Source organism: Syngnathus typhle, linkage group LG1, assembly GCF_033458585.1.
Source record: "Syngnathus typhle isolate RoL2023-S1 ecotype Sweden linkage group LG1, RoL_Styp_1.0, whole genome shotgun sequence".
Classification (NCBI taxonomy): domain Eukaryota; kingdom Metazoa; phylum Chordata; class Actinopteri; order Syngnathiformes; family Syngnathidae; genus Syngnathus; species Syngnathus typhle.
Window position 1 is genome coordinate 3,985,670 of NC_083738.1, and position 26,666 is coordinate 4,012,335.

Below are 26,666 nucleotides of genomic sequence, written 5' to 3' on the forward strand. Positions count from 1 at the left end.
AGGCAAAATGTGAAATATGTCACAAAACAATTAAATATTGTGGCAACACCACAAACTTGACAAAACATTTAAGCAAAATTCACCCCACGGTTCATGAAGAGCTGCAGTTGAAACGTGCCGCAGACACTAAGGCAGCGACGGAAAACCCTGCAGCCACACCGAGGCTAAGGTACCAAAGTACCTTAGAAGCAGCGTTTCAGAAAGGCAAGACATATCCAGGTATCAGGTGCTAACCAAAAATCGTAAGCATTTGTGGTTGATGTGCTATTTGAAGCAATAATTACTACGCTTTAGTCAGTCATTTATAAATAAAGTTTTTCCCTTTTCAATTTGTGGTCGAACGCCATACGTTTTATTTGTAACTCCACTTCCTATAAACAACACTAAAGTATTACAATATTAAATGTAAGTATCCAGTGGCTTTACAAATTGATAGTTTTGCTGCTCATGACAATTAAGCCCTGCATCTCTGTTGGTACCATGTCTCTTTTTAGATTATACTAAAAGACAAAACTTTTTCCCAACAACAGAGAGAGAGAGAGAGAAAAAAGTAAAGAATAGCTCCTTTTTATTAAAGTTACCGTTTTTTTCCGTGTATAGTGCGCCCCCATGTATAATACGCACCCTAAAAATGGCATGCTGATGCTGGAAAAAAGCCTGTACCCATGTATAGTACGCACCCAATTTTTATGAATTTTTTTTTAAATTTTTATGAATTTTTTTTAAGTCCCAATGATCGTCACACACGCAGGGAGGCAATGGGTCCCATTTTTATAGTCTTTGGTATGGTCTTAACTAGGCTGGATGTAATTTTTTTTGTTGGCGTTGATTTCTCCGACTGCCCGTAAACGCACCACCGCGCTCCGTGCGCGCACGGGAAAGACGCGTGCGGACGTGAAAAAGGCGGCTCTGTATGGGAGAGACGTTGAAGAGGAATAAAAACACCCTTGGAAACCAAAGCTTGCCCCTCGTCGTGACTCGGAGCCGTAACAAATGTTTCGGATTTGTGTAGGGTACATTGTGACAGACAGCAAACGAGCAGGTGATCGAGCAAGCGTCTGATACGAGAGCATTGCGGTCGCATGGAGCGTGTTTGAAGTGAACAGCAGAGAAGAAAGGAACAAGGCAAAGTGTTGGGAAATAAAATGCACAGAACGGCTGGGCAAGACACGTCAGCTGTATAAAGAGCGAGAGTTGTTTTCTTCCTATTAGTTTCAATTCACAGTTTAATTAGCAGTTTCAATCAGCAAATAACAAAATGCGTATTACAGGTAATATTTTATTTCACAACACTGCCTTGTTCCTTTGGTCTCTGCTGTTCATCCTAAAACACAAAGGCGCTCTTTAAGCAATGCGACAGTGAGCGCCCGGCGCGCTGCGGTTGCGCGACCGCACCAAATTAAGCTCCCTGCGCAGTGCGCAGTGAGGTCCACTTAAATTTTAGAAAATACATCAGGACTTTAGGAATATCTTCTAAATTTAGATATTCGGAGCGCGGTGGTGCGTTTACGGGCAGTCGGAGAAATCAACGCCAACAAAAAAATTACATCCAGCCTAGTTAAGACCATACCAAAGACTATAAAAATGGGACCCATTGCCTCCCTGCGTGTGTGACGATCATTGGGACTTAAAAAAAAAAAAAAAAAAATTTAAAAAAAAAATTAAAAATTTTTTTGTACCCATGTATAATGCGCACCCCAGATTTTAGGACAATAAATTAGTTAAATTTTGCGCACTATACACGGAAAAAAACGGTATACCGTATTTTCCGCCCTATAAGGCACACCTAAAAACCTAAGATTTTCTCAAAAACCAACAGTGCGCCTTATAGTCCAGTGCGCCTTATATATGGACCAAATTCTTAAATTCAAACTGGCCCGAAGTATTGTGTCATGAAATCAATCATAAGTGGCCCGCTGAAGACTATGAATCATGTCTCAAAAAGACTATGGCTCATTATTTTATGATTATAAAGTAATTTGTTCCGTCTGAAGTTGAAATAAAAAAGATAAAATGGAGAATGATTTGATTTGGATTAAAAATCTGACATGATGCATTAATGGTGCGCCTTATAGTCCGGTGCGCCTTATATAAGGATAAAGTTTTAAAATGGGCCATTCATTGAAGGTGCGCCTTATAGTCCGGTGCGCCTTATAGGCCAGAAAATACGGTACTATTAATATGCATCTTCCACTAATGCACTAATGTCTAAAAAGGTTAATAATTCATGTACATGATGTAATACTTTTTTCTACAAAATTCAATAGATGACTCTCCATTTAAATTGTTTTTTTTGGCGGGAAATTACACTTCCGGTATCGCTATCGGATCGAATATCGGGTATTTTGGGTAGGAAATACTTGGTATCGGATCGATTCCAAAATCATTGGTATCGCCCATCCCTAGTTTTTGCGGATGGCTAATGCTATAACGATAGCTGCTATACGCGCGAGGCTATTTCATGTCAAAATAGGCCGCTCTGTTCATGTTTCGAGTAAATCTACGGATCGATATGGAAGGGAAACATAGGTAAGTAGTACCAATGCGTTAGATCAAACTGTAGTCAGTTCTGATCATTTTATAGGAGCTCGTTTGAGAGACGCGATTGTTTACACTTTGCTGAGGCTCATGAGAGATTGCGAGCTGAGGGTCATGGGTTTTTGCGGATGGGTAATGCTATAACGATAGCTGCTATACGCGCGAGGCTATTTCATGTGAAAATAGGCTGCTCTGTTAATGTTTCGAGTAAATCTACGGATCGATATGGAAGGGAAACATAGGTAAGTAGTACCAATGCGTTAGATCGAACTTTAGTCAGTTCTGATCATTTTATAGGAGCTCGTTTGAGAGACGCGATTGTTTACACTTTGCTGAGGCTCACGGGAGATTGCGAGCTGAGGGTCATGGGTTTTTGCGGATGGCTAATGCTATAACAATAGCTGCTATACGCGCGAGGCTATTTCATGTCAAAATAGGCTGCTCTGTTAATGTTTCGAGTAAATCTACGGATCGATATGGAAGGGAAACATAGGTAAGTAGTACCAATGCGTTAGATTGAACTTTAGTCAGTTCCAATCATTTATAGGAGATCGTTTGAGAAACGCGATTGTTTACAGGTTATTGGCTAGTGGGTGCATACCGCAACCCTAGTCAACCTCAGTTTGTTGCAGTAAAGCTTCTATTTTATGCGCCTTATAGTCCGGTGCGCCTTATATATGGACAAAGTTTTAAAATTGGCCGTTCATTGAAGGTGCGCCTTATACCCCGGTGCGCCTAATAGGGCGGAAAATACGGTAATTTACATGGATGATATAAGGACTGTACAAAGTTAAATGACTAGCACGTAAGTTTTAGCACTAGTGATGCTATGAATTTCCGTGACCAATGAAAGGCATTTGATGATAATAAGTCAGGATGTTTGTGATATTTCTGACAGCTTTATTACAGTGTTACAGATAGCTAGGATTGCTTTTGATTCGGAAAGGGGCAAGTTCGCGGAAGCACCTCATCTACACGGTCGTAAGTCAAAGAGCGTGGGTGGATATAGTAGTACACTGTCTGCTTTAATCTTTCTTCCATCTGTTGCGTTTTGTTCAAGATGCGTTTTGTTCAAGATGTCCATCGTTGAGCAAGGGAAATCAAAGATGCGGAGTAACAGTTGGTTCTTTGTTTGCAAGATCTTGGGTTGTTTAAGGGCGGTCAGTACACAAGGCATTTCAGTAGATGAAACAACAACCTCATACTCCAGATCAGAAGGTTTTATACTGTCTATTAGCAGGAACTGGGAAAGAAAGGAAAACATGTCCTTAAAAGGTAAACATCTGTTCTGTTATCACCTGAATGTTTTGTGTCTATGTGTCATGGAGAAATACTGATCTCAGTGTTGTGTCAGCGTATGATAAGAGTAATAAGAATGGTCCAGGGCTCGAAACTAACGATTGCCCGATTGCCCGGGGCAAGTAGCGATGGCAGACGGGCAAGTAGAATTTTTCCTCACTTGCCCGAACTTGCCCTGCCATAATACCATGTTTTCAAGCTGTAAAAAGATGATTTTGTGCATAATTTCTCGCAACTTCTGCCGCTTCTGGTCCGACATTTTGTTTTCTAGGGAGTGGTTAGTTTCTCGTGTAAGTCTGCAATACATTGATAACGGCAAAGCGCTTCGTAATTAAATGCATGCTCCCTCACCCGTCCCTGGCTCTTCTGCGCCTGCGCACCAGCAGAGCTTGTTTCCGGTTGAATTTTGGTACTACAGTAGACTAGTGTGGTTTAATTGCATCAAAAGTTCTACACTGTATTAAAACAGGCTGCAGGCACAATATGATGGAATAAAAACATATGAAGGCAAAACTTATAGTGTTGTCTTTTTTATTGCAAAAATGTGTCGGGCAAGTAAAAATCCACTCCAAAAAAATTCGGGCAAGTAAAATTTTGTTTCGGGCAAGTAAAATTTTCTCCAACTTGCCAGAGGGCAACTTGGGCAAAAAATAAGCTTCGAGCCCTGATGGTCACACATTGCTGTTGCTCTCCCTTCACATCCAATTTACATAGCATCAAAATGAAGAACTCAATAATGTCATCTGCGTATTGCATCCCTTTTAATAAAATGTCAACAGACTTTGATGTGTGGGGAGCGTTCAAGGTGATGGATGGCAAACGGCTGCCCAACAACATGCCTGACATAAATTAATATAATATAAACCCATTCGGCTGCCTAAAAACGTGCCTTTCTAAATAAACAAGACTTTCTATCCAACGCGCTTTCGGGTTAAACGTGATTCCCAAATTATGGACCCCAAAGTCCATGTAAAATCAAGATTTAGGTGTAATTGCATTTGTACAGATACGTGACATGGTTGCTGCAATGCAATGCCCCAAACAACTATCATGGCTGCAATACTGCTATCTAAAGTGTTTTTATGGATACTACACATAAGATGCTGTGCTGTCGTATGTCACCCTTTAATTAGTACAGTGAAAGTGACTAAAACCTGGTGCATATTCTATAAGGAATTTATAGCAAAATGCTTGTAATGGCCAATGGATGGCAGCAAATCACTTTTTCTATTAAAAATGGCTATTGCATGTCTCAATGAAGCTCGTCCCACAGTTCAACATAGTGCTTGGCCCCCAAAATGGCAACAGATTTGGACTTTTGACGATTGTGAATTTTTCTTTTTTAGTGTTTAATCACCAATAAAAAAAAATCAGCGAATAGGCTAATTTGCTAATGCCAAATTGTGAACATGCAGAAATTCACAGTACATGTTCTTCCACTATTATATATAAAGTAATTATGATATTATAGTTATAATGACTAAGCCATGAACGATATCGAAATTCAAGGCCTACGCTGATTTTCAGGAGAGAAAGAAAAATACGGTTGACCGATTTAATCGGTCAAGTAATTAAAACAATATTGCTATTACGGTCATGTGTGTGAATGTATTCACTATTCCTATATTTGAAAAAAAAATTTTTTGAATGTGATTCATCTTTATTCGGGTACAAGTGCAAATAGACTTCATATTTAATGTGTGTGCGTGCATGTGTCATAAATGATGTAAAATGAGCAGCAGGTTGGTCAAGAAGATAAAATGAACACGTTTCTAATGTTTCTAATTTAATTGACACATGAATATTTTCAGGTTCCAGTTTATAGTGCCTAAAAGATGGCAGAGCAACAGACCAGTATGCATTCACTTAGCTGGGACTGGGGATCATGTAAGTTGTTTTCCTCACCAAAGTTTTTAACCCACTTGTACATGTCATTTTAACCTGATGTTGTCGTTGTAGTTTTTCTGGCGCAGAAGGACCCTGATGGCCAGGCCTATGGTCAAAGAAGCAGGGATGGCTTCTCTACTTTTGGAGAACCCTTATTATATCCTTCTGCTGCTTTTGCCCATTAACAATGTTTTATGCAACATGTTAACATAAGTTGCAGTTCCCAAGCTTTTGTTATTAATGAGATGTAGTTTTCCCGTTTCAAATCTGCCTGATCTCTTCTACAGTTCAAGTTTTTTCACAAGAGGTGCCCTATTTTTATGCAGTTTAGCATTGATTTATTTTTAAAATTGAGTGGGTTGCCCTCTGACTGAATCCTGTGTGCTAGACTTTTACCCATCTTTCGATTTCCAAAAATGTTATCTCTTAACTCTCAGTTTCACATGGCTATCGAAAACCAAAAGACCAGTTGTAAGTTTGAACTTTTTTACTCACTGAAACAGACAACGTTTCCATACTCATTCCCATCTATAGTATGGAAAGTTTAATATTGTCAGGTCTAAATACCATCAGACATTTAACCACACGCTGGAAGGAAGAGGAGAAAAGAACCAGAACAGGTTTACTCGCGAGGAGAACGATAGAGAGAGGAAACTAAGTTACAATCTCCATCAATTCTGAGTTCTCCCTCCACGTGCTCCTCTATTTAATGTTTTGGTTGCCCTGGTTACAGAGGCGTTGCTACACTAAAGGGAGGGGAGATTGTGTCTGTAGCAACGCTGATTAGCAAAAGAATGTAGTGTGGTGTGAATTAGCACTTCATTGTCGGCCCGTGACCCCCGCAGAGTTTGTCCATCTGTTCTTCTCCAGTTGTTGGCCGAGTCGTCCGCGAGTGAGGTCAGATAACTTAAATTGCCGCTTTCCTGTGGAACAATGCAACTAAACCTTGGCTAGACTTTATCTACTTAGTAAATTAACACGCAATAAGAATGAGTGACTTGTCCTAAACACTTGAACAAACATTGAGTAAATATGGGATAACTTGTAGCCATCTATGAACCAAACCTACAGTTAACTAAAAGGAATGAAGTTTCTTTCAACCGAATAAGAACATTTCGCCTATGCAAATAAGCTCTGCTCATTGTTAGTGAAGGCCTCTTACAGGAACAAAAACACACAGCTAACATAAGGACAGGAAGGTTACATATGGCTGACAGGGATCAAAAGAAATCCCTGTCACTAAAGAGAAAGAACCTAGATGAAAGGAAAGCCATAAACTCATAAATGACAAGGCTTTACTTAAATTATTCCAACAAATATTCAATGGACCAATGTGTTTTTTTTTCTTTAAGAGGAAGCTAAAGCACACTCCGAGAGAGTTTTGATGAGAATAAATTAAGAATGACCATGAAATACCATTCAACCGATTACTGCAGTATAGGGATAATTCCAATGACTTTTAGAATAAGGTATACACGAGCACACACTCTTGTGTTTGGATTGTGGCTGAATCGAATGGCAGTTTCTGCAAATAGAGAGTCATGTGTGATTTTCTGTTTTTTAGGCGGTCTTGCCTAAAGAATGTGTCTGACCTGTTTGTGATGGGTGGCGCTCTGATTTTGGAATCATCTGTGCTTCTCCATTGGCTTGAGAGTGAGGGCTACTCACCTGTTGGAATGACCGGTATCTCCATGGGAGGATACGTAAGTGACACAATCATCCCACGTTCTGTCATGAGAATCACTGAAGGTCATCTTCCTTTGTTTACCTGACAGTTTGGTAAAATGAAATGTTTAGAAAAAAACTCATGCTATCTATGTTCAATGGTTCAAGCATTTCTAGTAACACCAATGGAAAGTAGGATTGTGACTGACAAATTGCGTAGCAGCTAATATAAAAACAACAACAAAGCTAATGAGTGGTAAAGCAAAGATTCAGTTTGCTTGGGAACATAAAGTTTGGATGAATAAGTCCGGCAGGATTTAATGTTTTCTATAGCGACTGGCATGTAAGAAGAGGGGTAATTGAAATGAGGCAAACATTAAACTGGTTGTCCACTAACTAAGGTCCGATGACAAAGTGAAGTATGAAGATTTTTCCACTTGTGTGTTTCCCCCCTTGTGTGGCACATGCTAGATCACCAGGTAGTACACACAGATGATGACAGTAATATGGTATTTTGTTTGTGTCAAGATGTCGTCTTTAGCAGTGACTAATTGGCCGAAGCCTATCCCTCTGATTCCCTGTCTGTCATGGTCCACTGCCTCAAGTGTCTTCACCACGGTAATCCACACACTCTTACTAGCTAAGGTGGAGATGTCAAAGGGGAAGTCACTCCAGAAAATTGTGATCTGTCGAATACAAATTAAATGGGCAAAATCCACCTGTTGTTATCCATCTCAGGGGGCGGCCATTTTACCACTTGCTGTCGACGGCTCACCGGTTTTCTGAAGCTGATTCGTGATTGGTTGTGACCTGAGACCTGGCAACTAATTTCAATCAACAGCAAGTGGCAAAATGGCTGCCTCTTGAGATGGACATAGTAAACGGTTGAATTTTGCTGTTTAAAACGTACTCCACAAATGTAATATTAATCAGAATGCCATGTTTAGATTTGTAGGGGCACATGCAACATATGATTGTAAAGAATTTTTAGGATTGACTTTTTCTTTAACATTAGTCATTTTGGAGTTGAAATTCATTAACAAACTCACAATTCTGTGATAAAGATAATGATCCCCATGCCAATTTTCATGTTCACCAGCCTGTGTCCGATCGAATGCGTTATTTTCCTCCCTGCAAGTTGACAAGATGCACTCATTCCCCAACCCTAACTCATGGAAGACACTCATCTTGTTGCAAATACATTTGAAGAACAGTTAAGTCTTGAATTTCTGTTTCTTCCTTTTTGTGTTTTTCATGTCTGTATAGGGTGTGCTAAGTAAAGCAGTGAATTGGTCGGAGCTGGAGAAGCAATATGCTATCAATTCAGTGTATGAAGAAGAGATCATTAAGCTGTTGGAGTATTGTGGGGTTTGTTGACAGTTTTTTTTTTTTCTTGCATACAACAACCAACAAGTATACTGGTCAACAGCAAATTTTAACCAAAGATTGCTTCATGTGTCCCTATTAGGGGTGTAACGATTCATCGATACACATCGATTAATCGATATAATGCTGTACGATTTATTGGCATTGATGCTAAACGTAAACATCGATTTATATCGCCGTGTTTGACCTCGACCATTAGACGCGACTTTATTTTGAAATCCAGTTCATTGTTGCTTGCTTCCTCTTTCCGGGAGCAGTGCGCGGCGTTGTTGTGTTGTGAGCAGAGCAGGCACAACAATGCCTAGTTGTACTAGTCGACAACTAGTACGCGGCTCCTGGCCTGGTGCTATGGCTAGTGTCCAAAAAGATGAGGAAATTTGCTCCCCTTTAGGCTTCAAGTCATTCGTTTGGAAGCACTTTGGATTCCAAAGAAAAGATGGCTCAACGGACAAGACACGTGCAGTTTGTAAATCCTGCCATGCGGTGATCAAATATTCAGGGAGCACAAATCTCGCCGCACATTTAAAGAAAAAACACGACATCAAAGTTCAGTGTTAAAATAAGCACTTTGTATACTACAATACTCTTGTAATTTCCTAAATAAAGAGTTTGCAGTACCTTGTTGATTTTGCGTATGAATTGTTATAAATCAGGATATTGTTCTATATGTTTTATTTAAAAAAATATATATATCGATCGTAGAGCACTATATCGCGATATATCGTGAATGAATCGCAGCAGGCTTTAAGATATCGGCAAATATCGTATCGTAGTTCTTTGTATCGATATGATATCGTATCGTGACAAAACCCGCAATTTACACCCCTAGTCCCTATATGTATTTTAGGGCTGCTCAATTAATCAAATTTTAATCATAATCATGATTTTGACTTCAGAAGATCTCAAAATTGATATAATGGACAGGTTTTCTCTTCTTGGACTTCAAAATAAAACCCCGCTAAACACACTGTAAATGAGGCTTAAATAGGCGGGGCAAAAGATTTGGCAATCTCTGTCACAGTCGCATGGCGCGATGACGCGACGAGCACTCAACTCACTTATGTGTTGCTGAACCTAATCCGTAATTTATAAATATTTGTAAATGTATTACTATACTACACAGTACTCATCATATTCTTTGGATGTGCTAGATTAAAAGAAGAGAGCAGATTCAAAAAAATAATATCTAGGGAAGTTTACTTGCATCGCTGATTAATTTTTTTTGTTGTTAAAATCATGTTGACCGTTGTTGTAGAGGGATTTATATCTTGACATGTAAGATAATCAGGTGTGTTTCCTTTGTTAGGCTGACTCCTTCAAGGTGGCTCAAAGGTTTGCCAAACATTCTTTAGAGCATGTACTAGACCAGCCTAGAGAGGACAACTTGTCAATGGGCAGCTACTCCAGCGCAGGGGCAAAGGCAGGAATTGGGCCTGGCCTGTGGATCAGAGACGGAGTTGCTGGGCACCCTTTAGACACATTATCAGTGGACAACACCAAGACAAGTTTAGACCCTTTACCAAGGTATTTGTTGCTGAAGTGACTTTTGTCATTCTGTATTCAGATGCACTTATGATACATTGCAAGTTGTACTTTTGGGATGCATATCTTTTCTTAGTAGACGTTCATAAGTCGTCGTTACTGTTTTTAAAGTGAGTTCCAAGCAAACAAATCACTGATTGGGAACAAGGCGGATTCAGCCCCAATTGGTCGGCCATCATTACACAGTGAGTCGATAAGCTTCATGAAGGGAGTGATGGACGAGTGTACACACATGGCCAACTTCTCCGGTTAGTGCTAATGTACATGCAGTCATATGCAGAAATCTTATCCTTCCTTTTCACTTTGTTACCTGATGAGTGCCTGCAATACATACGCATTTGGGCAAACATTTAATTCTCTTGTCCCAACTGAACAATGATCCTTCTTTTTCTGTCCCCCCTAGTCCCCGTTGACACCAGTCTTATCATCGTGGTTCAGGCCAAAGAGGACGCCTATATCCCTCGGACAGGGGTCCTCAGTCTGCAGGAGATCTGGCCTGGATGTGAAGTTCGGTATCTGAATGGAGGACATATCAGTGCTTATCTTTTTAAACAGAACGTCTTCAGGTACCACCCACTACTTTGATAAATTTACAATCATAGGATGAAACGCTCCGTCGCATGTTACTGCAGGAGTCTTTTTCATTTGATGTTGAAAGAAGTGTTGTCAAATAAAATCTACCGTTTTTTTCCGTGTATAGTGCGCAATATTTAACTAATTTATTGTCCTAAAATCTGGGGTGCGTATTATACATGGGTACAAAAAAAAAATTTTAATTTTTTTTTTTTAATTTTTTTTTTTTTTTTTTAAAGAAAGTCATGGTACAACAAAACCAACAACAGGACTGACCGACAAAGTCGTGGAATAAAAAGACAGGGTGACATTACCAAAGACAGGAACAGAATGACAGTAACACATGCAATGATCTAACGGTGAGCGAGGGGCAGACAGGACTTAAATACAAAACACGTTACATCGATTGAGGTGACACAGGAAGAGAGGGGCGACGCGAACAGAAACTATGGCAACCTAGACACATAGCAAAACTGGGGACGAGACATGACAAATCTCCCCCGAAATAAAACTCACCTTTCTTCTTGTTTGTTGTCAATCGCGCATCGCATTCAGCCATCCTGCCCAACACACTTAGTAAAATTCATAATTGACGACACATCGTTTGATGCGATGGTGCAATCCTCGATGGTGTGTTATTGTCAAATATTGTTTGTTTTTTAATCTCCATCGCGGACCGGACGTCATACGGAGGCCGCCATTACAGATGCGCAGAACGGTTGCGCAAGACACGTCAGCTATATAAAGAGCGAGAGTTCAGTTCTCCACCTATTAGTTTCAATTCACAGTTTAATTAGCAGTTTCAATCAGCAAATAACAAAATGCGTATTACAGGTAATGTTTTATTTCACAACACTTTGCCTTGTTCCTTTGGTCTCTGCTGTTCATCCTAAAACACAAAGGCGCTCTTTAAGCAATGCGACAGTGAGCGCCCGGCGCGCTGCGGTTGCGCGACCACACCAAATTAAGCTCCCTGCGCAGTGCGCACTGAGGTCCACTTAAATTTTAGAAAGTACATCAGGACTTTAAAAATAACTCTCCACCTATTAGTTTCAATTCACAGTTTAATTAGCAGTTTCAATCAGCAAATAACAAAATGCGTATTACAGGTAATATTTTATTTCACAACACTTTGCCTTGTTCCTTTCGTCTCTGCTGTTCACTTCAAACACCCTCCATACGACCGCAATGCTCTTGTATCAGACGCTCGCTCGATCACCTGCTAGTTTGCTGTCTGTCACAATGTACCCTACACAAATCCGAAACATTTGTTGCGGCTCCGAGTCACGACGAGGGGCAAGTTTTGGTTTCCAAGGGTGTTTTTATTCCTCTTCAACGTCTCTCCCATACAGAGCCGCCTCTTTCCCGTGCGCGGACGGAGCGCTGTGGTGCGTTTAGGGGCAGTCGGACAAATCAACGCCAACAAAAAAAATGACATCCAGCCTAGTTAAGATAATACCAAAGACTATAAAAATGGGACCCATTGCCTCCCTGCGTGTGTGACGATCTTTGGGACTTAAAAAAAAAAATTAAATTTTTTTTTTTAAAAAAATCGGGTGCGTATTATACATGGGTACAAGCTTTTTTCCAGCATCAGCATGCCATTTTTAGGGTGCGTACTATACATGGGGGCGCACTATACACGGAAAAAAACGGTACTATAATTGTGGCTACTTCTCTTAGCATAGGCGAGAGCGTACGTTCCAAAGTTTTGATGGTGCGCTTACGACAAAAAGTCACTACTTTTTTGTGTGTGTTTTTTTTTTTAAATATTCTAATGGATTACTCTTTTTGCTTTTAGACAAGCCATCTATGATGCGTTCAAGAGATTCTGCCTGAAGTATCCCCACCTTGTGTAGCCATGGAAACCCTAAAGGCCCTTAGCCCTGTAACAGTAGCTTGCACTGTGCTGGGTGTGTGCGTTTGCGTGAATCTTTTTTCCTCCTTTTATACAGTACACAATACAGTTCTTCCAAACCGTCCACTTGCAACTTCTCTCTCAGCCTTGCTTTTTGGTTTGTCAAGTGATTGTGGCTATTTGTGGCTTCCCTAAAACACACATTTTGCCAAGTGAAATAATCTGCCTATGTCAGAGGTGGGCAAACTACGGCCCGCAGGCCACATCCGGCCCACGGGACCGTTTAATCCGGCCCGCCAACCTTGAATAAATTGTATTAAACTTTTTTTTTTGGTAATTTTGCCTGCAATGACTGCGTTTCCCCAGTAGATGGGGAAGCGCTCGCCTGCGCATTTACTACCGGAAGTACCGGAAGCCGTGTCAGAAAGCTCGGTGCACACTCACAAGTGCGTGTACGTACATGGCGCACTTGCGCTCTATTTGTATCAGTCCCGAATTTAGAGCGTGGGCTGTGACGACAGCATTCTTGTAATTCGCGCGCTGAGCTTTCAGATACAGTTTTACGCTAAAGCCACCCACAAACTTTACCCTGGAATTCTTCTATTAAAATGAGTCGCCCAAGGAAAAGCAAGGTGGACACAGCGCCGAGTGTTTAAAAAAGAGTGGCCAATTTGGCTCGACGTACGCGACGTGACGTTCAGCCACATGAACGTCAACATCAACCCGTCACAGATCGAGATAAACGGACCAACACCTCGGATCTCTGCTAAGAATTGCCACAACAAATTTTACTCCAGACTATGACGCACTAGCAAAAAAGGGAGACCAACAACACTGTTCCCACTGAAAATCACCGTGTTGCCGTTTTGATTACTTTATTTGGATGTATGCTTTCGCCGATTCTTCAAGATGATATATTTGGTCAGAATGTTTGCCGTTTGATGTGATCTCATAAAATAAACATCTTTCATTAATCTGACCTGCAGGCACTGAAGTGATGGAGACTGTTATTCATAATAACAGTGTCGTATTTTATGAGAATCACTGATAGCAGTTTTTTAGTGTTTTTTTTTAATGCTGTTAATAAATGCATTTGTTATCAAAAAACTCGTTTGGAATATCCATGCTTTACTACACAGGTGTCAAACTCAAGGCCCGGGGGCCAGATACTGCCCACGAAGACAAATTGTGCATCAAATTCGTGTCATTACTAGAATTGCAAATTGTCTTCACTTTTAATATCTTTTTTTTTTTCATATTTGACCAGTTTTTACTCGTCTGATTCAAAAATGAGTTGTCAGTTTGTTTTGTAGCGTTTACTCTATATAATATGAGGTGCTCATACATTTATTTGGGATGACAGTCATAATGGCCCTCCGAAAGAAGCTATGACGACAATGCGGCCCGCAAAAAAATTGAGTTTGACACCCCTGCTTTACTACCTACTAAAGGCCAAAATCTTTTATGCAATGGCCTTTACAGGTCGCTTTTATTACTTCACACAAACACTACGTCTATCTGCTCCTGGTTCGGCCCTCCGGTTCTAATTTAGAACCCAGTTCGGCCCGCGAGTCAAAAGGTTTGCCCACCCCTGGCCTATGTGAATGTTTTAAAGCATTTTAGACTGAATATGACTTACTGAATCATGTTTCTTTTTAATTACGGTGTTATGTGCAACCTAATAGAGTCACTGATGAGGATGTTTTTTGTTGTTGTTGTACACCTTCTTGTCCCATTTGTAATCACACCTATTTACAAGGCTGCTACCCACATGGTCTATATTTACACATCAGTCCCTAATGTTAAAAGCAAGCCGCACATGAAATCACACTTCATGGGCAAAAGTAACCTACAGAAACAGAAATATTGGTCGTTTCAAGATAGATTACATATAGAATTCCTTAAATGTACAAGTGTGTATTGTGTTTTGGTATTGTTGATTCCATGAAATGCTTTGCTTTCTTACCTACCTAGATTTTTACAAAATATTTTAAGACATTTCTATCAGTCAAGCTTTTAAACAGCTTGGGTGTACCTATTGCCCGAAGACAGCTGGTATAGGCGCCAGCACATCAGCGACCCTCGTGAGGATCAAAGTCAGTTTTATTGTCAATTTCTACATATGTACCAGACATACAAAGGAATTGAAATTACATTCCTCACTATCCCACGATAACAAGACATGGACACATGGTAACCATAAAGTAGAGCTAAGCTTCAGTGACAATCAGGTAAAAGTGCCTGTAATGAGAGTCTCGGCGCAAGTACTAAAATGACTCAAAATGCATAACATTCAGTAGTATGGCAGCAAGAAAGACTGTGCATGACAAATATATAAATATAATTGAAGGAGTAAAGACTTCATGACCGCCTTGATGGAGATGAGGGGAGAGAGTTCAGCATGCTAAACCTGGTGGACAAAGCCGTTCGTCAGCCTGGTGGTGCAGGAATGGAGGCTCTGTACCTCTTCCTAGAGGGCAGCAGGCTGAACTAGTCGTGGGCTGGATGGCTTGCATCCCCCACAATAGTGATTGCTTTGCGGGCAAGGTGGGAGCGGGACAACAATGATCTTGGCAGCAGTGTTCATTATGCGTTGCACGGCTTTCCTGTTATAGTCCGTGCAGCTTCTGCCCCATACTGATGCAGATGGTCAGGATGCTGTTGATGGTGTCCCTGTAGAAAAAAGTCAAAGTCTGCTTTATTGTCAATTTCTTCACATGCCATGACACACAAAGAAATCGTAATTACGTTCCCACTATCCCACAGTGACAAGACATAGTACACAATACACATAAAAGTAAACAACACAAAAAATAAAAAGAAGGCACAAACAATAAATAAGAGTGATGAATAAATAATAAATAAATAACATAAATAAGAGGAGCAAAAATGGAGCAAGTGTGCATACAGAAGGTGCCCGTGATGGGTGACTGGGCACTTGCCTTCTTGAGTCTGCGCAGGATGTAGAGGCGTTGCTGGGATTTCTTTGCAAGCGAGCGAAATTTACAACATCCATCCGTTCGTTTTCCTCAGGTCTACTACAAACAACCATCGCACTCGTCCTCATACTTGGAGTCCTCAATCGGGCTACCACGCATGTTTATGGGACGATGGAGGAAACTAGCTACGGGGAGAACATGCAAACTCCATATTAACTATTTTTAAATATAACAGATGAAAAACAGAAATATACATAAAGAATCAGACGCTCCAGATCAGTTACATCATCATAAAATTAAAATAAAGTAATAAATATTGACAGACTTAAAAAAAAAAAGTTTTATTTATAAGCCTTTGAGACTTAACGGAACAATGACTGTCATTCAGTCATTCATTTTCAGAAGAAAAATTTAGTTCAATTTGCTTTGTGATTATTAAATTTTCTAACCGAAAACTAACAAATGGTCCATTTCTACATCTCTGTGTACAAAACAAGGGATTATATTTTTACCTTCTTAGTATAGCCAGTCTCTTGAAAAACTTATTCCGCGGCGCTGCATTTTCCCAGAGTCTATCATAAAACAAAACCATAGCTCGTTTTTGGACCGCCTTTATGCGATAGTGTGGACGGAAATGACGTCACTCTCTGATGTCAGCTGACCTGAGCAATTTCATGTGTTATTGTATTTTATTTGTCGTGTTCTGAGAACATATGAGACTTGAAACTTGCGTTGCTGTCGAGGGTCCACTTGTGCATTTGGACACCTTTCTGCTGGCACGACGCAAGAAAAACTGTTTGATTTGGTTGTTACGTCATTAGGGCCTCACACTCACCTAGGATGGATGCTAAGCTAATAGGGTAGCTGTTGACGGCGGAAAGGCTTCTTGTTGGCCAGTGATAGCCTCCCCCGACCAAACATGTACGTTCTTGACGCGAACCTATCGATTTTATTTTGAGAACACCTAATCGGCCCGTCAAAGAAGACTTCGGAGGCCCATGTCTGGAATCCGCGCAGGCTGACAGAGGAATTCTCTCGCACTCGGCGCCGTCGTCCAACTGTACGATGTGGCTCAAGTTGTTCTTTTTGCTCCTGTATTTCATCATTTTGTTTACGTTAGCTCGGATATTCGAGGCGGTAGTTTGGTATGAGACTGGTGTGTTCGCGACACAACTGGTCGACCCGGTTTCGCTCAGCTATAAGAAGCTGAAGACCATTCTGGAGTGTCGTGGGCTGGGGTACTCTGGATTGGCTGAGAAGAAAGATGTCAGCCAGCTGGTGGAGAAATCAGGTAGACCTGCATTGTGCTCCTCTTGTCAATCGGTTCTTTACCGACACCTTCCTGAGTGTGTTTCGTCAACGAATTACAGTGTAACCTACAATATTTGTTTTAATGCAACAAGAAAAAAAGCCATCATCCAATGTTACAATGCAGCCAGACAAAATGATTTTGCAGGTTTGAAGCTTCAAAATGCGACACAAGTGCGGCAAAAAATGCAGAGCCCATCATTAAAACTCGTAAAAATTGATGGAAAAGCAGAGATAATCATAGAACCAGAAATTTAACTTAAGCAGACTATACAATACAGTATAATTACTAAGACATTTTAAAGGAAGTATCACCTCAAAAGACAACTTGTACCAAAAGGGGAAAATTCAGACTTCCATTTTACCTTGATGCGCTTGTAGTCTCAACGATTAATTGTTCTGCCTTTTAATTCAACCAATATTAGCTCTTTTAAAATGAGCAAAAAAGCTGAATTTTATCTGATGTGAGCAAAAAAGCTGAATTTTACCCGATGTTTCTTTTTAAAACATTAACATAAGAAATGTTTCTCCGACCCTCCCCGTGTGGAGTTTGCATGTTCTCCCTGTGCCCGCGTGGGTTTGCTCCGGGCACTCCAGTTTCCTCCCACATCCCCAAAACATGCTTGGTAGGTCAATTAAGCATTTCAAATTTCCCCTAGGCATGAGTGCGAGTGCGGATGGTTGTTGGTCTCTATGTGCCCTGTGATCAGCTGGCAACTGGTTCAGGGTGTCCCCCGCCTCCTGCCCGATGACTGCTGGGTAAGGCTCCAGCACGCCCGCGACCCTCGTGGGGACAAGCGGTCTTGAAAATGGGTGTTTCAAAGTTCATGACATTCAACCACCACCTCTCCCAAAAAGATCTGCAGTATTCTCTCTGTTGTACACACTAAAGAACAAAGTATTGTATTTCATATCTATTGTTGACATTTTCTTTTTTTTAAATTAACTCTTCAAATGCCAAGCGTTTTCAGAAAAGACAACCCCTAAAAATCCCAGCCAGTTTTGAGCATTTTCACTCATTTTTTTAAGGCCTACAAGATATCGTGTGCTCTATCTATCTATCTATCTATCTATCTATCTATCTATCTATCTATCTATCTATCTATCTATCTATCTATCTATCTATCTATCTATCTATCTATCTATCTATCTATCTATCTATCTATCTATCTATCTATCTATCTATATATACACGCACATATAAATACCGTTTTTTTCCATGTATAATGCGCAAAATTTTAACTTATTTATTGTCTTAAAATCTGGGGTGCGCATTATACATGGGTACAATTTTTTAAATATATTTATATATATATTTTTGAAGAAAATCATGTTACAACAATTTTTGAAGAAAATCTTGTCACGGATGGAGTGTGGAAAGGAGCAGGGCGACCAATGCAGCTTGGACCAGGGTTCATTGGAGGAACTCAAAACACAGACTTGGTAAACTAACATAACTCTAACAAAACCAACAACAGGACTGACTGACAACGACGTGGAACAAAAGGACAGGGTGACATTACCAAAGACAGGAACAAAAACCTGTGTTATTGTCAAATATTGTTTGTTTTTTAATCTCCATCGCGGACTGGACGTAATACGGAGGCAGTATCACTGCGCATGCGCACTATGGATCCGATGCGAATAGTCCTCTTCTTGACTGACAATGAATGTGATAGTTTAATACAATCAGCAAATAAAATGCGTATTAAAGGTAATATTTTATTTCACAACACTTTGCCTTGTTCCTTTCGTCTCTGCTGTTCACTTCAAAGACGCTCCATACGAACGCAATGCTCTCGTATCAGACGCTGGCTCGATCACCTGCTCGTTTGCTGTCACAATGTACCCTACACAAATCCGAAACATTTGTTGCGGCTCAGAATCACGACAAGGGGCAAGTTTCCAAGGGTGTTTTTATTCCTCTTCAACTTCTCTCCCATACAGAGCCGCCTTTTTCACACTTCCGCACGTCACCTAACGGATCGCGGTGGTGCCTTTACGGGCAGTCGGAGAAATCAACGCCAACAAAAAATGTACATCCAGCCTGTTTAAGACCATACCAAAGACTATAAAAATGGGACCCATTGCCTCCCTGCTTGGCACTCAGCATTAAGGGTTGGAATTGGGGGATTAGATAACCAAATGATTCCTGAACGCGGCGCCGCTGCTGCTCACTGCTCCCCTCTCCCCCAGGGGATGGATCAAAATCACACGGGGATGGGTCAAATGCAGAGGACAAATTTCACCACACCCAGATGCGTGTGTGACGATCATTGGGACTTACATTATACATGGAAAAAAACGGTAAAACAAAAATGTCATATATTCTGGATTCATTCCAAATCAACTGAAATATTGCAAGCCTTTTATTTTAATATTGCTCATTATCAAAGTCAAAAGTAAAAGTCAGCTTTATTGTCAATCTCTTCACATGTCAAGACACACAAAGAAACCGAAATTACGTTTTCTCTATTATCTATTATGGCATACAGCTTAGGAAAACTCAAATATCCTATGTCAAAATATTAGAATATCATAAAAAAGTATACTAGTAGGGTATTCAACTACCGTAATTTTTGTACTATAAGTCGCTCCGGAGTATAAGTCGCATTTTGGGGGGCAATTTATTCGACAAAATCTAACACCAAGAACGAGCAGCAACAGGCTAAACGATAGGTATGCTAACGTGACATAAACACAAACTAAGAGCTGAGAACGGCCCTGACGTAAAATTCAGAGTTACTCAAAAAACTATTACCGTATTTTCCGCCCTATAAGGCGCACCTAAAAATCTGAATTTTTATCAAAAGTCGACAGTGCGCCTTATAGTCCGGTGCGCCTTATATATGGATCAAGTGATGAATTTGTTGATCCATACTGGTTGTACACAGTGCTCTGCCAAAATGATTTAGTACGTTTTAGTACGACTAGTAAATTACAAGGTCGCATCGCTTCCCAACATCACGGTAACTGTAGTCAGGGGGCGTCACCGAATAGCTGTTGTACCCGCGAGGCTATTTCATTTCAAAATAGGCTGCTCCGTTAATGTTTTGAGTAAATTTACGGATTGATATGAAACGGAAACATAGGTAAGCAGTACCAATGTGTTAGATCGAACTTTAGTCAGTTCCGATCATTTTGTAGGAGATCGTTTGAGAAACGCGATTGTTTACACTTTGCTGAGGCTCATGGGAGATTGCGAGCTGAGGCTCATGGTAATTTGCGGATGGCTAATGCTATAACGATAGCTGCTATACGTACCAGGCTATTTCATGTCAAAATAGGCTGCTCTGTTAATGTTTTGAGTAAATCTACGGATCAATATGGAAGGGAAACATAGGTAAGTAGTACCAATGCGTTAGATCGAACTTTAGTCAGTTCCGATCATTTTATAGGAGATCGTTTGAGAAACGCGATTGTTTACACTTTGCTGAGGCTCATGGGAGATTGCGAGCTGAGGCTCATAGGAAATTGCGGACGGCTAATGCTATAACGATAGCTGCTATACGCGCGAGGCTATTTCATGTCAAAATAGGCTGCTCTGTTAATGTTTTGAGTAAATCTACGGATCGATATGGAAGGGAAACATACGTAAGAAGTACCAATGCGTTAGATCGAACTTTAGTCAGTTCCAATTATTTTATAGGAGATCAATTGAGAAACGCGATTGTTTACAGAGGGCTCGTTGGTTATTGGCTACTGGGTGCATACCGCAACCCTAGTCAACCTCAGTTTGTTGCAGTAAAGCTTCTATTTTATGCGCCTTATAGATGGACAAAGTTTTAAAATGGGCCGTTCAGTGAAGGTGCGCCTTATAACCCGGTGCGCCTAATAGGGCGCAAAATACGGTACTTAAATAACACGTTAATAAAACAATCTGTGTCACTCCAATTTATTAAATCCATCAATCGTCCTTTGTCAACAATCCGTGCGCGCCGCTGACGGCTCTTGCACTTCAAAATATTCCACAGGCCCATATAATGATATATAAATCATATATCAAATAACTATTATATAAGCAATAATGTTATCAAACCATCTGTGCACTCTAAATCATTAAATCCATCGATCAAATTCCTCGTCCTTTGTCAATAACGCCGCGCGTGCGCCCTCGTATATCCCACAGATCTACTATATAACTATATTGTAGCATTAACAAAGTTCAAGGAAAGACGTGGGTTTGGTAAACGGTAGGGGTGTAAATCGCGGGTTTTGTCACGATACGATATAATATCGATATAAAGAACTACGATACGATATTTGCCGATATCTTAAAGCCTGCTGCGATTCATTCACGATATATCGCGATATAGTGCTCTACGATCGATTTTTTTTTTTTTAGTAAAAAATGTATAACAATATCCTGATTTATAACAATTCATACGCAAAATCAACAAGGCACTGCAAACTCTTTATTTAGGAAATTACAAGAGTATTGTAGTATACAAATTGCTTACTTTAACACTGAACTTTGATGTCGTGTTTTTTCTTTAAATGTGCGGCGAGATTTGTGCTCCCTGAATATTTGATCACCGCATGGCAGGATTTACAAACTGCACGTGTCTTGGCCGTTGAGCCATCTTTTCTTTGGAATCCAAAGTGCTTCCAAACGAATGACTTGAAGCCTAAAGGGGAGCAAATTTCCTCGTCTTTTTGGACACTAGCCATAGCACCAGCCCAGGAGCCGCGGACTAGTTGTCCCCTCCCCTTTCACGCGCGTGCTCTGCTCACAACACAACAACGCCGGAAAGAGGAAGCAAGCAACAATGAACTGGATTTCAAAATAAAGTCGCGTCTAATGTCCGAGGTCAAACACGGCGATATAAATCGATGTTTACCTTTAGCATCGATACCAATAAATCGTAGAGCATTATATCGATTAATCGATGTGTATCGATGTATCGTTACACCCCTAGTAAACGGCTCTTTATTTAACAAAACAAACTTCCAGGCGTGTGGTGGCGTGGACTTCCAGCCACGGAAGTGGAAGGGAGCTCCATAGAATAGGATCGGGCGTGCGTAAAAGCCATGACCGAGCCCCATCCACCGTCCCCGGACAGCCACCCAGCCGAGCGCCGGCCCTCGACTTCCATCCACGGAGGTGAAAGACAGCTCGGTAGAGTAGGACCGGGCGTGCGTAAAAGCATTGTCCGAGCCCCATCCACCGTCCCTGGACAGCCACCCGACCGAGCGCCGGCCCCCGACTTCAATCCACGGAAATGAAAGAGAGCTCCGTCGAGTCAATCTTTATGTAAACAACCGCCATGCCGCGTCGCGCTGCTGACACGACGTCGCGCTGCTGACACGACGTCGCGCTGCTGACATGACGTCGCGCTGCTGACACGACGTCGCGCTGCTGACGTCACTTGAAATTCAAATTACAGTAACCCCTTGCTACATTGCGGTTCGTTTATCGTGGTTTCACTTTTTTTTTTTTTTTTTTTTGATTTTTTAAAAAAAAATAAAACACATAAGTCGCTCCTTATTATAAGTCGCCCCCCCCACCCAAACTATGAAAAAAACTGCGACTTATAGTACGAAAATTACGGTAATCACTTGAATCGTCTAATTAACTCGAAACACCTGCAAGGGTTTCCTGAGCCTTGAGAAACACTCAGCTTGGTTCAGTAAACTAAATCACAAGTATGGGGAAGAGTGCTGATCTGACTGCTGTCCAGAGGACCATCATTGACACTGGGTAAGAGGGTAAGACACAAAAAGAAATTTCTCAAAGAGCAAGGTGTTCACGGTGTGCAGTTTCAAAGCACATCCACAAAAAAGTCTGTTGGAAGGGGGAAATGTGGGTGGTAACGCTGCACAACCAAGAGAGATGACTGCAGCCTTAACAGCATTGTGAAAAAGAGTCGCTTCCAGAATTTGGGGGAGCGTCAAAGACAGTGGACTGAATCTGGAGTCCAGGTCTCAAAAGCCACTGTTCACAGACATGTCCGGGAAATGGGCTACAATAGCCCATGGTCAAGCCACTTCTGAACTCAAGACAATGGAAGAAACGTCTGACTTGGGCTATGGAAAAGAAGCGCTGGACAGTTGCAGAGTGGTCCAAAGTCCTCTTTTCAGACGAAAGCAAGTTTTGTATTTCATTTGGAAGTCAAGGTGCCAGAGTCTGGAGAAAGGTTGGAGAGGAGCAAAATCCAAGTTGCTTGAAATCCAGTGTAAAGTTCCCACAGTCAGCAATGGTTTGGGGAGCCATGTCAGCTGCTGGTGTTTCATCAAGTCCAGAGTAAATGCAGATGCGTACCAAAAGATTTTAGAGTACTACATGCTTCCGTCTGCTGAAAAGCTCTGTGGAGATGATGATTTCATTTTCCAGCATGATCTGGCACCTGCCCACAGTGCCAAAACCACCAGTAAATGGTGTACTGACCATGGCATTACTGTCCTCGATTGGCCTGCCAATTCCCCTGACCTGAACCCCAAAGAGAATTTGTGGGGTATTGTGAAGAAGAAGCTGAACGACACCAGACCCAACAATGCAAATGAGCTAAAGGCCGCTATTGAAGCATCCTGGGCATCCATAAGGCCTCAGCAATGCCACAGGCTGATTTCCACCATGCCACGCCGCATTGATGCAGTAATCCGTGCAAATGGATTCCCACCCAAGTACTGAGTGCATTAATGAACATTTTCAAATGTTTGATTTTGTTTTGGTGTTATGTTTATATTTATATTTAGAGATAGGACATTAGGGTTTTCTTAAACTGTATGCCGTAATCAGCAATATTAAAATAATAAAAGGCTTGCAATATTTCAGTTGATTTGTAATGTATCCAGAATGTATGACATTTTTGTTTTTTTAGTTGCACTAAAGAAAATAAAGAACTTTTTCACAATATTCTAATTTTCTGAGACGTGTGCGTGCGTGTGCGTGCGCGTGTGCGTGCGTGTGTGTGCGCGCGTGTGTGTGTGTGTGTGTGTGTGTGTGTGTGTGTGTGTGTGTGTGTGTGTGTGTGTGTGTGTGTGTGTGTGTGTGTGTGTGTGTGCGCGTGCACACGTATATATAACTATTATATATATATATCCTTCATGAGCTCTCGGATGTATTGTGATGGACCTCATTTGAACAATCTTAAATTGGCAGATTACCCCAAACTTGAAATTGCAAGCCTTAACTGTGATTTTTACCCCGTAATTTTCGGACTAAAATTCGCTCCGGAATATATGTTGCATTAGCTATAAATGCACAATAAAGTGAAGAAAAACATATATTAGTCGCTCCGGAGTATAAGTCGCATTTTAGGGGAAATTTATTCGACTAAATCCAACACCAAGAACAGACATGAACGAGCAACAACAGGCTAAACGATAGGTATGCTAACATGACATAAACACAAAGAGCTGAGAACGGGCCTGAAGTAACATTGACAGTTATCTACATAAATACCGTTTTCTTCCGTGTATAATGCGCCCCCATGTATAATACGCACCCTAAAAATGGCATGCTGATGCTGGAAAAAAGCCTGTACCCATGTATAATACGCACCCAATTTTTATGAATTTTAAAAAAAAAATTGTTTTTTTTTTTAAGTCCCAATGATCGTCACACACGCAGGGAGGCAATGGGTCCCATTTTTATAGTCTTTGGTATGGTCTTAACTAGGCTGGATGTAATTTTTTTTTTGTTGGCGTTGATTTCTCCGACTGCCCGTAAACGCACCACCGCGCTCCGTGCGCGCATGTGAAAAAGGCGTGCGGACGTGAAAAAGGCGGCTCTGTATGGGAGAGACGTTGAAGAGGAATAAAAACACCCTTGGAAACCAAAACTTGCCCCTCGTCGTGACTCGGAGCCGCAACAAATGTTTCGGATTTGTGTAGGGTACATTGTGACAGACAGCAAACGAGCAGGTGATCGAGCAAGCGTCTGATACGAGAGCATTGCGGTCGTATGTTGTACCATGACTTTCTTTAAAAAAAAAAAAAAAAAAATTTAAAAAAAAAAATAAAAAATAAATTTTTTGTACCCATGTATAATGCGCACCCCAGATTTTAGGACAATAAATTAGTTAAATTTTGCGCACTATACACGGAAAAAAACGGTAACACCTTATCAAACCATCTGTGTCACTCCAAATCATTAAATCCATCGATCGTCCTTTATGTCAACAATGCCGGGTGCGCGCCGCTGACGGCGGTTGCACTTCAAATCATTACACAGGCCCATATAACGATATATAAATTATATATCAAATAACTATTATATAAGCAATAAAATTATCAAACCATCTGTGTCACTCCAAATCATTAAATCCATCGATCGTCCTTAACGTCAATAATGCCGCATGCGCGCCGCGCCGCTGACGGCGGTTGCACTTAAAATTATTCCACAGGCCCATGTAACAATATATAAATTATATATCAAATAACTATTATATAACCAATGATATTATCAAACCATCTGTGTCACTCCAAATCATTAAATCCATCGATCGTCCTTTGTCAACAATGCCAGGTGCGCGCCGCTGACGGCGGTTGCACTTCAAAATATTCCACAGGCCCATATAATTATAAACAACAATTTTATCAAACAATCTCTGTCACTCCAAGTCATTATATCCCGTGATCGAATCCTTTGTCCTTTATGTAAAACACAGCCGCCGCGTATGTGCCGCGCTGCAGTTGCAGTTCAGATTACAGTAATCCCTTGCTACATCGCGGTTTGTTTATCGCGGTTTCACTACATCGCGGATTTTTGAATTTTGAAAATTTGTGAATAATTTCACATATAAGTCGCTCCTGAGTCGGCCCCCCACCCAAACTATGAAAAAGAAAATATATATAAATATACGTATATTCATGGGACAACACTGAAGAAATGATACTTTAAGACAATGTTAAGTAGTCACTGTAGAACTTTGATAGCAGAGTAAGTGTATTTTTACTTCAAAGTAATTATTTTCCAGTACCGCCGTAACCCTTTTAGGCATGGAGTTCACCAGAGGTTCACAGGTCGCCACTGGAATCCTCTTCCACTCTTCCATGATGACATCACGGAGTTGGTGGATGTTGGCGACCTTCCTGAAGACAAGCAGATTAAGGATATGGGTGACTGGGACCATGTCCTGTGGTCTGATGAGACCAAGATAAACATATTTGGTTCAGATGGTGTCCAGCGTGTGTGGCAGCAACCAGGTGAAGAGTACAAAGACAAGTGTGTCTTGCCTACAGTGGTGCATAGTGGTGGGAGCGTCATCATCTGGGGCTGTATGAGTGCTGCTGGCACTGGGGAGCTACAGTTCATTGAGGGAACAATGAATGCCAACATGTACTGTGGAATACTGAAGCAGAACATGATCCCCTCCCTCCTCTAAACTGGGCCGCGGAGCAGTATTCCAACACAATAACGACCCCAAACACACCTCCAAGACGACCACTGCCTTCCTAAAGAATCTGAGGGTGAAGGTGATGGACTGGCCAAGCATATCCTCAGACCTAAACCCTATTGAACATCTGTGGGGCATCCTCAAACGGAAGGTGGAGGAGCGCAAGGTCTCCAACATCCACCACCTCCGTGATGTCATCATGGAAGAGTATTCCAGCAGCGACTTGTGAAACTCTGGTGAACTCTATGCCTAAAAGGGTTACGTCGGTGCTGGAAAATAATGGTGGCCACACAAAATACTGACATTTGTGTACAATTTTGACATTTTCAG

General features: G+C 41.1%; 2 protein-coding genes across 2 annotated transcripts in view; both read left to right on the top strand.

The window, feature by feature from the left end:
- abhd18 (abhydrolase domain containing 18) overlaps positions 1 to 13,855 on the top strand; it is a 36,688-nt gene extending 22,833 nt beyond the window's left edge. The window contains exons 5-14 of the mRNA XM_061287466.1: positions 5,649 to 5,724; positions 5,797 to 5,881; positions 6,168 to 6,195; positions 7,289 to 7,427; positions 7,918 to 8,007; positions 8,656 to 8,757; positions 10,082 to 10,299; positions 10,429 to 10,565; positions 10,721 to 10,883; positions 12,692 to 13,855. Coding sequence (XP_061143450.1) covers positions 5,649 to 5,724; positions 5,797 to 5,881; positions 6,168 to 6,195; positions 7,289 to 7,427; positions 7,918 to 8,007; positions 8,656 to 8,757; positions 10,082 to 10,299; positions 10,429 to 10,565; positions 10,721 to 10,883; positions 12,692 to 12,749 — 1,096 coding nt within the window. The 3' untranslated portion in view covers positions 12,750 to 13,855. The remainder of the gene's footprint in view (positions 1 to 5,648; positions 5,725 to 5,796; positions 5,882 to 6,167; positions 6,196 to 7,288; positions 7,428 to 7,917; positions 8,008 to 8,655; positions 8,758 to 10,081; positions 10,300 to 10,428; positions 10,566 to 10,720; positions 10,884 to 12,691) is intronic.
- Positions 13,856 to 16,752: 2,897 nt separating this feature from the next.
- rnf103 (ring finger protein 103) overlaps positions 16,753 to 26,666 on the top strand; it is an 89,170-nt gene continuing 79,256 nt past the window's right edge. Inside the window, exon 1 of the mRNA XM_061287439.1 lies at positions 16,753 to 16,978. Coding sequence (XP_061143423.1) covers positions 16,753 to 16,978 — 226 coding nt within the window. The remainder of the gene's footprint in view (positions 16,979 to 26,666) is intronic.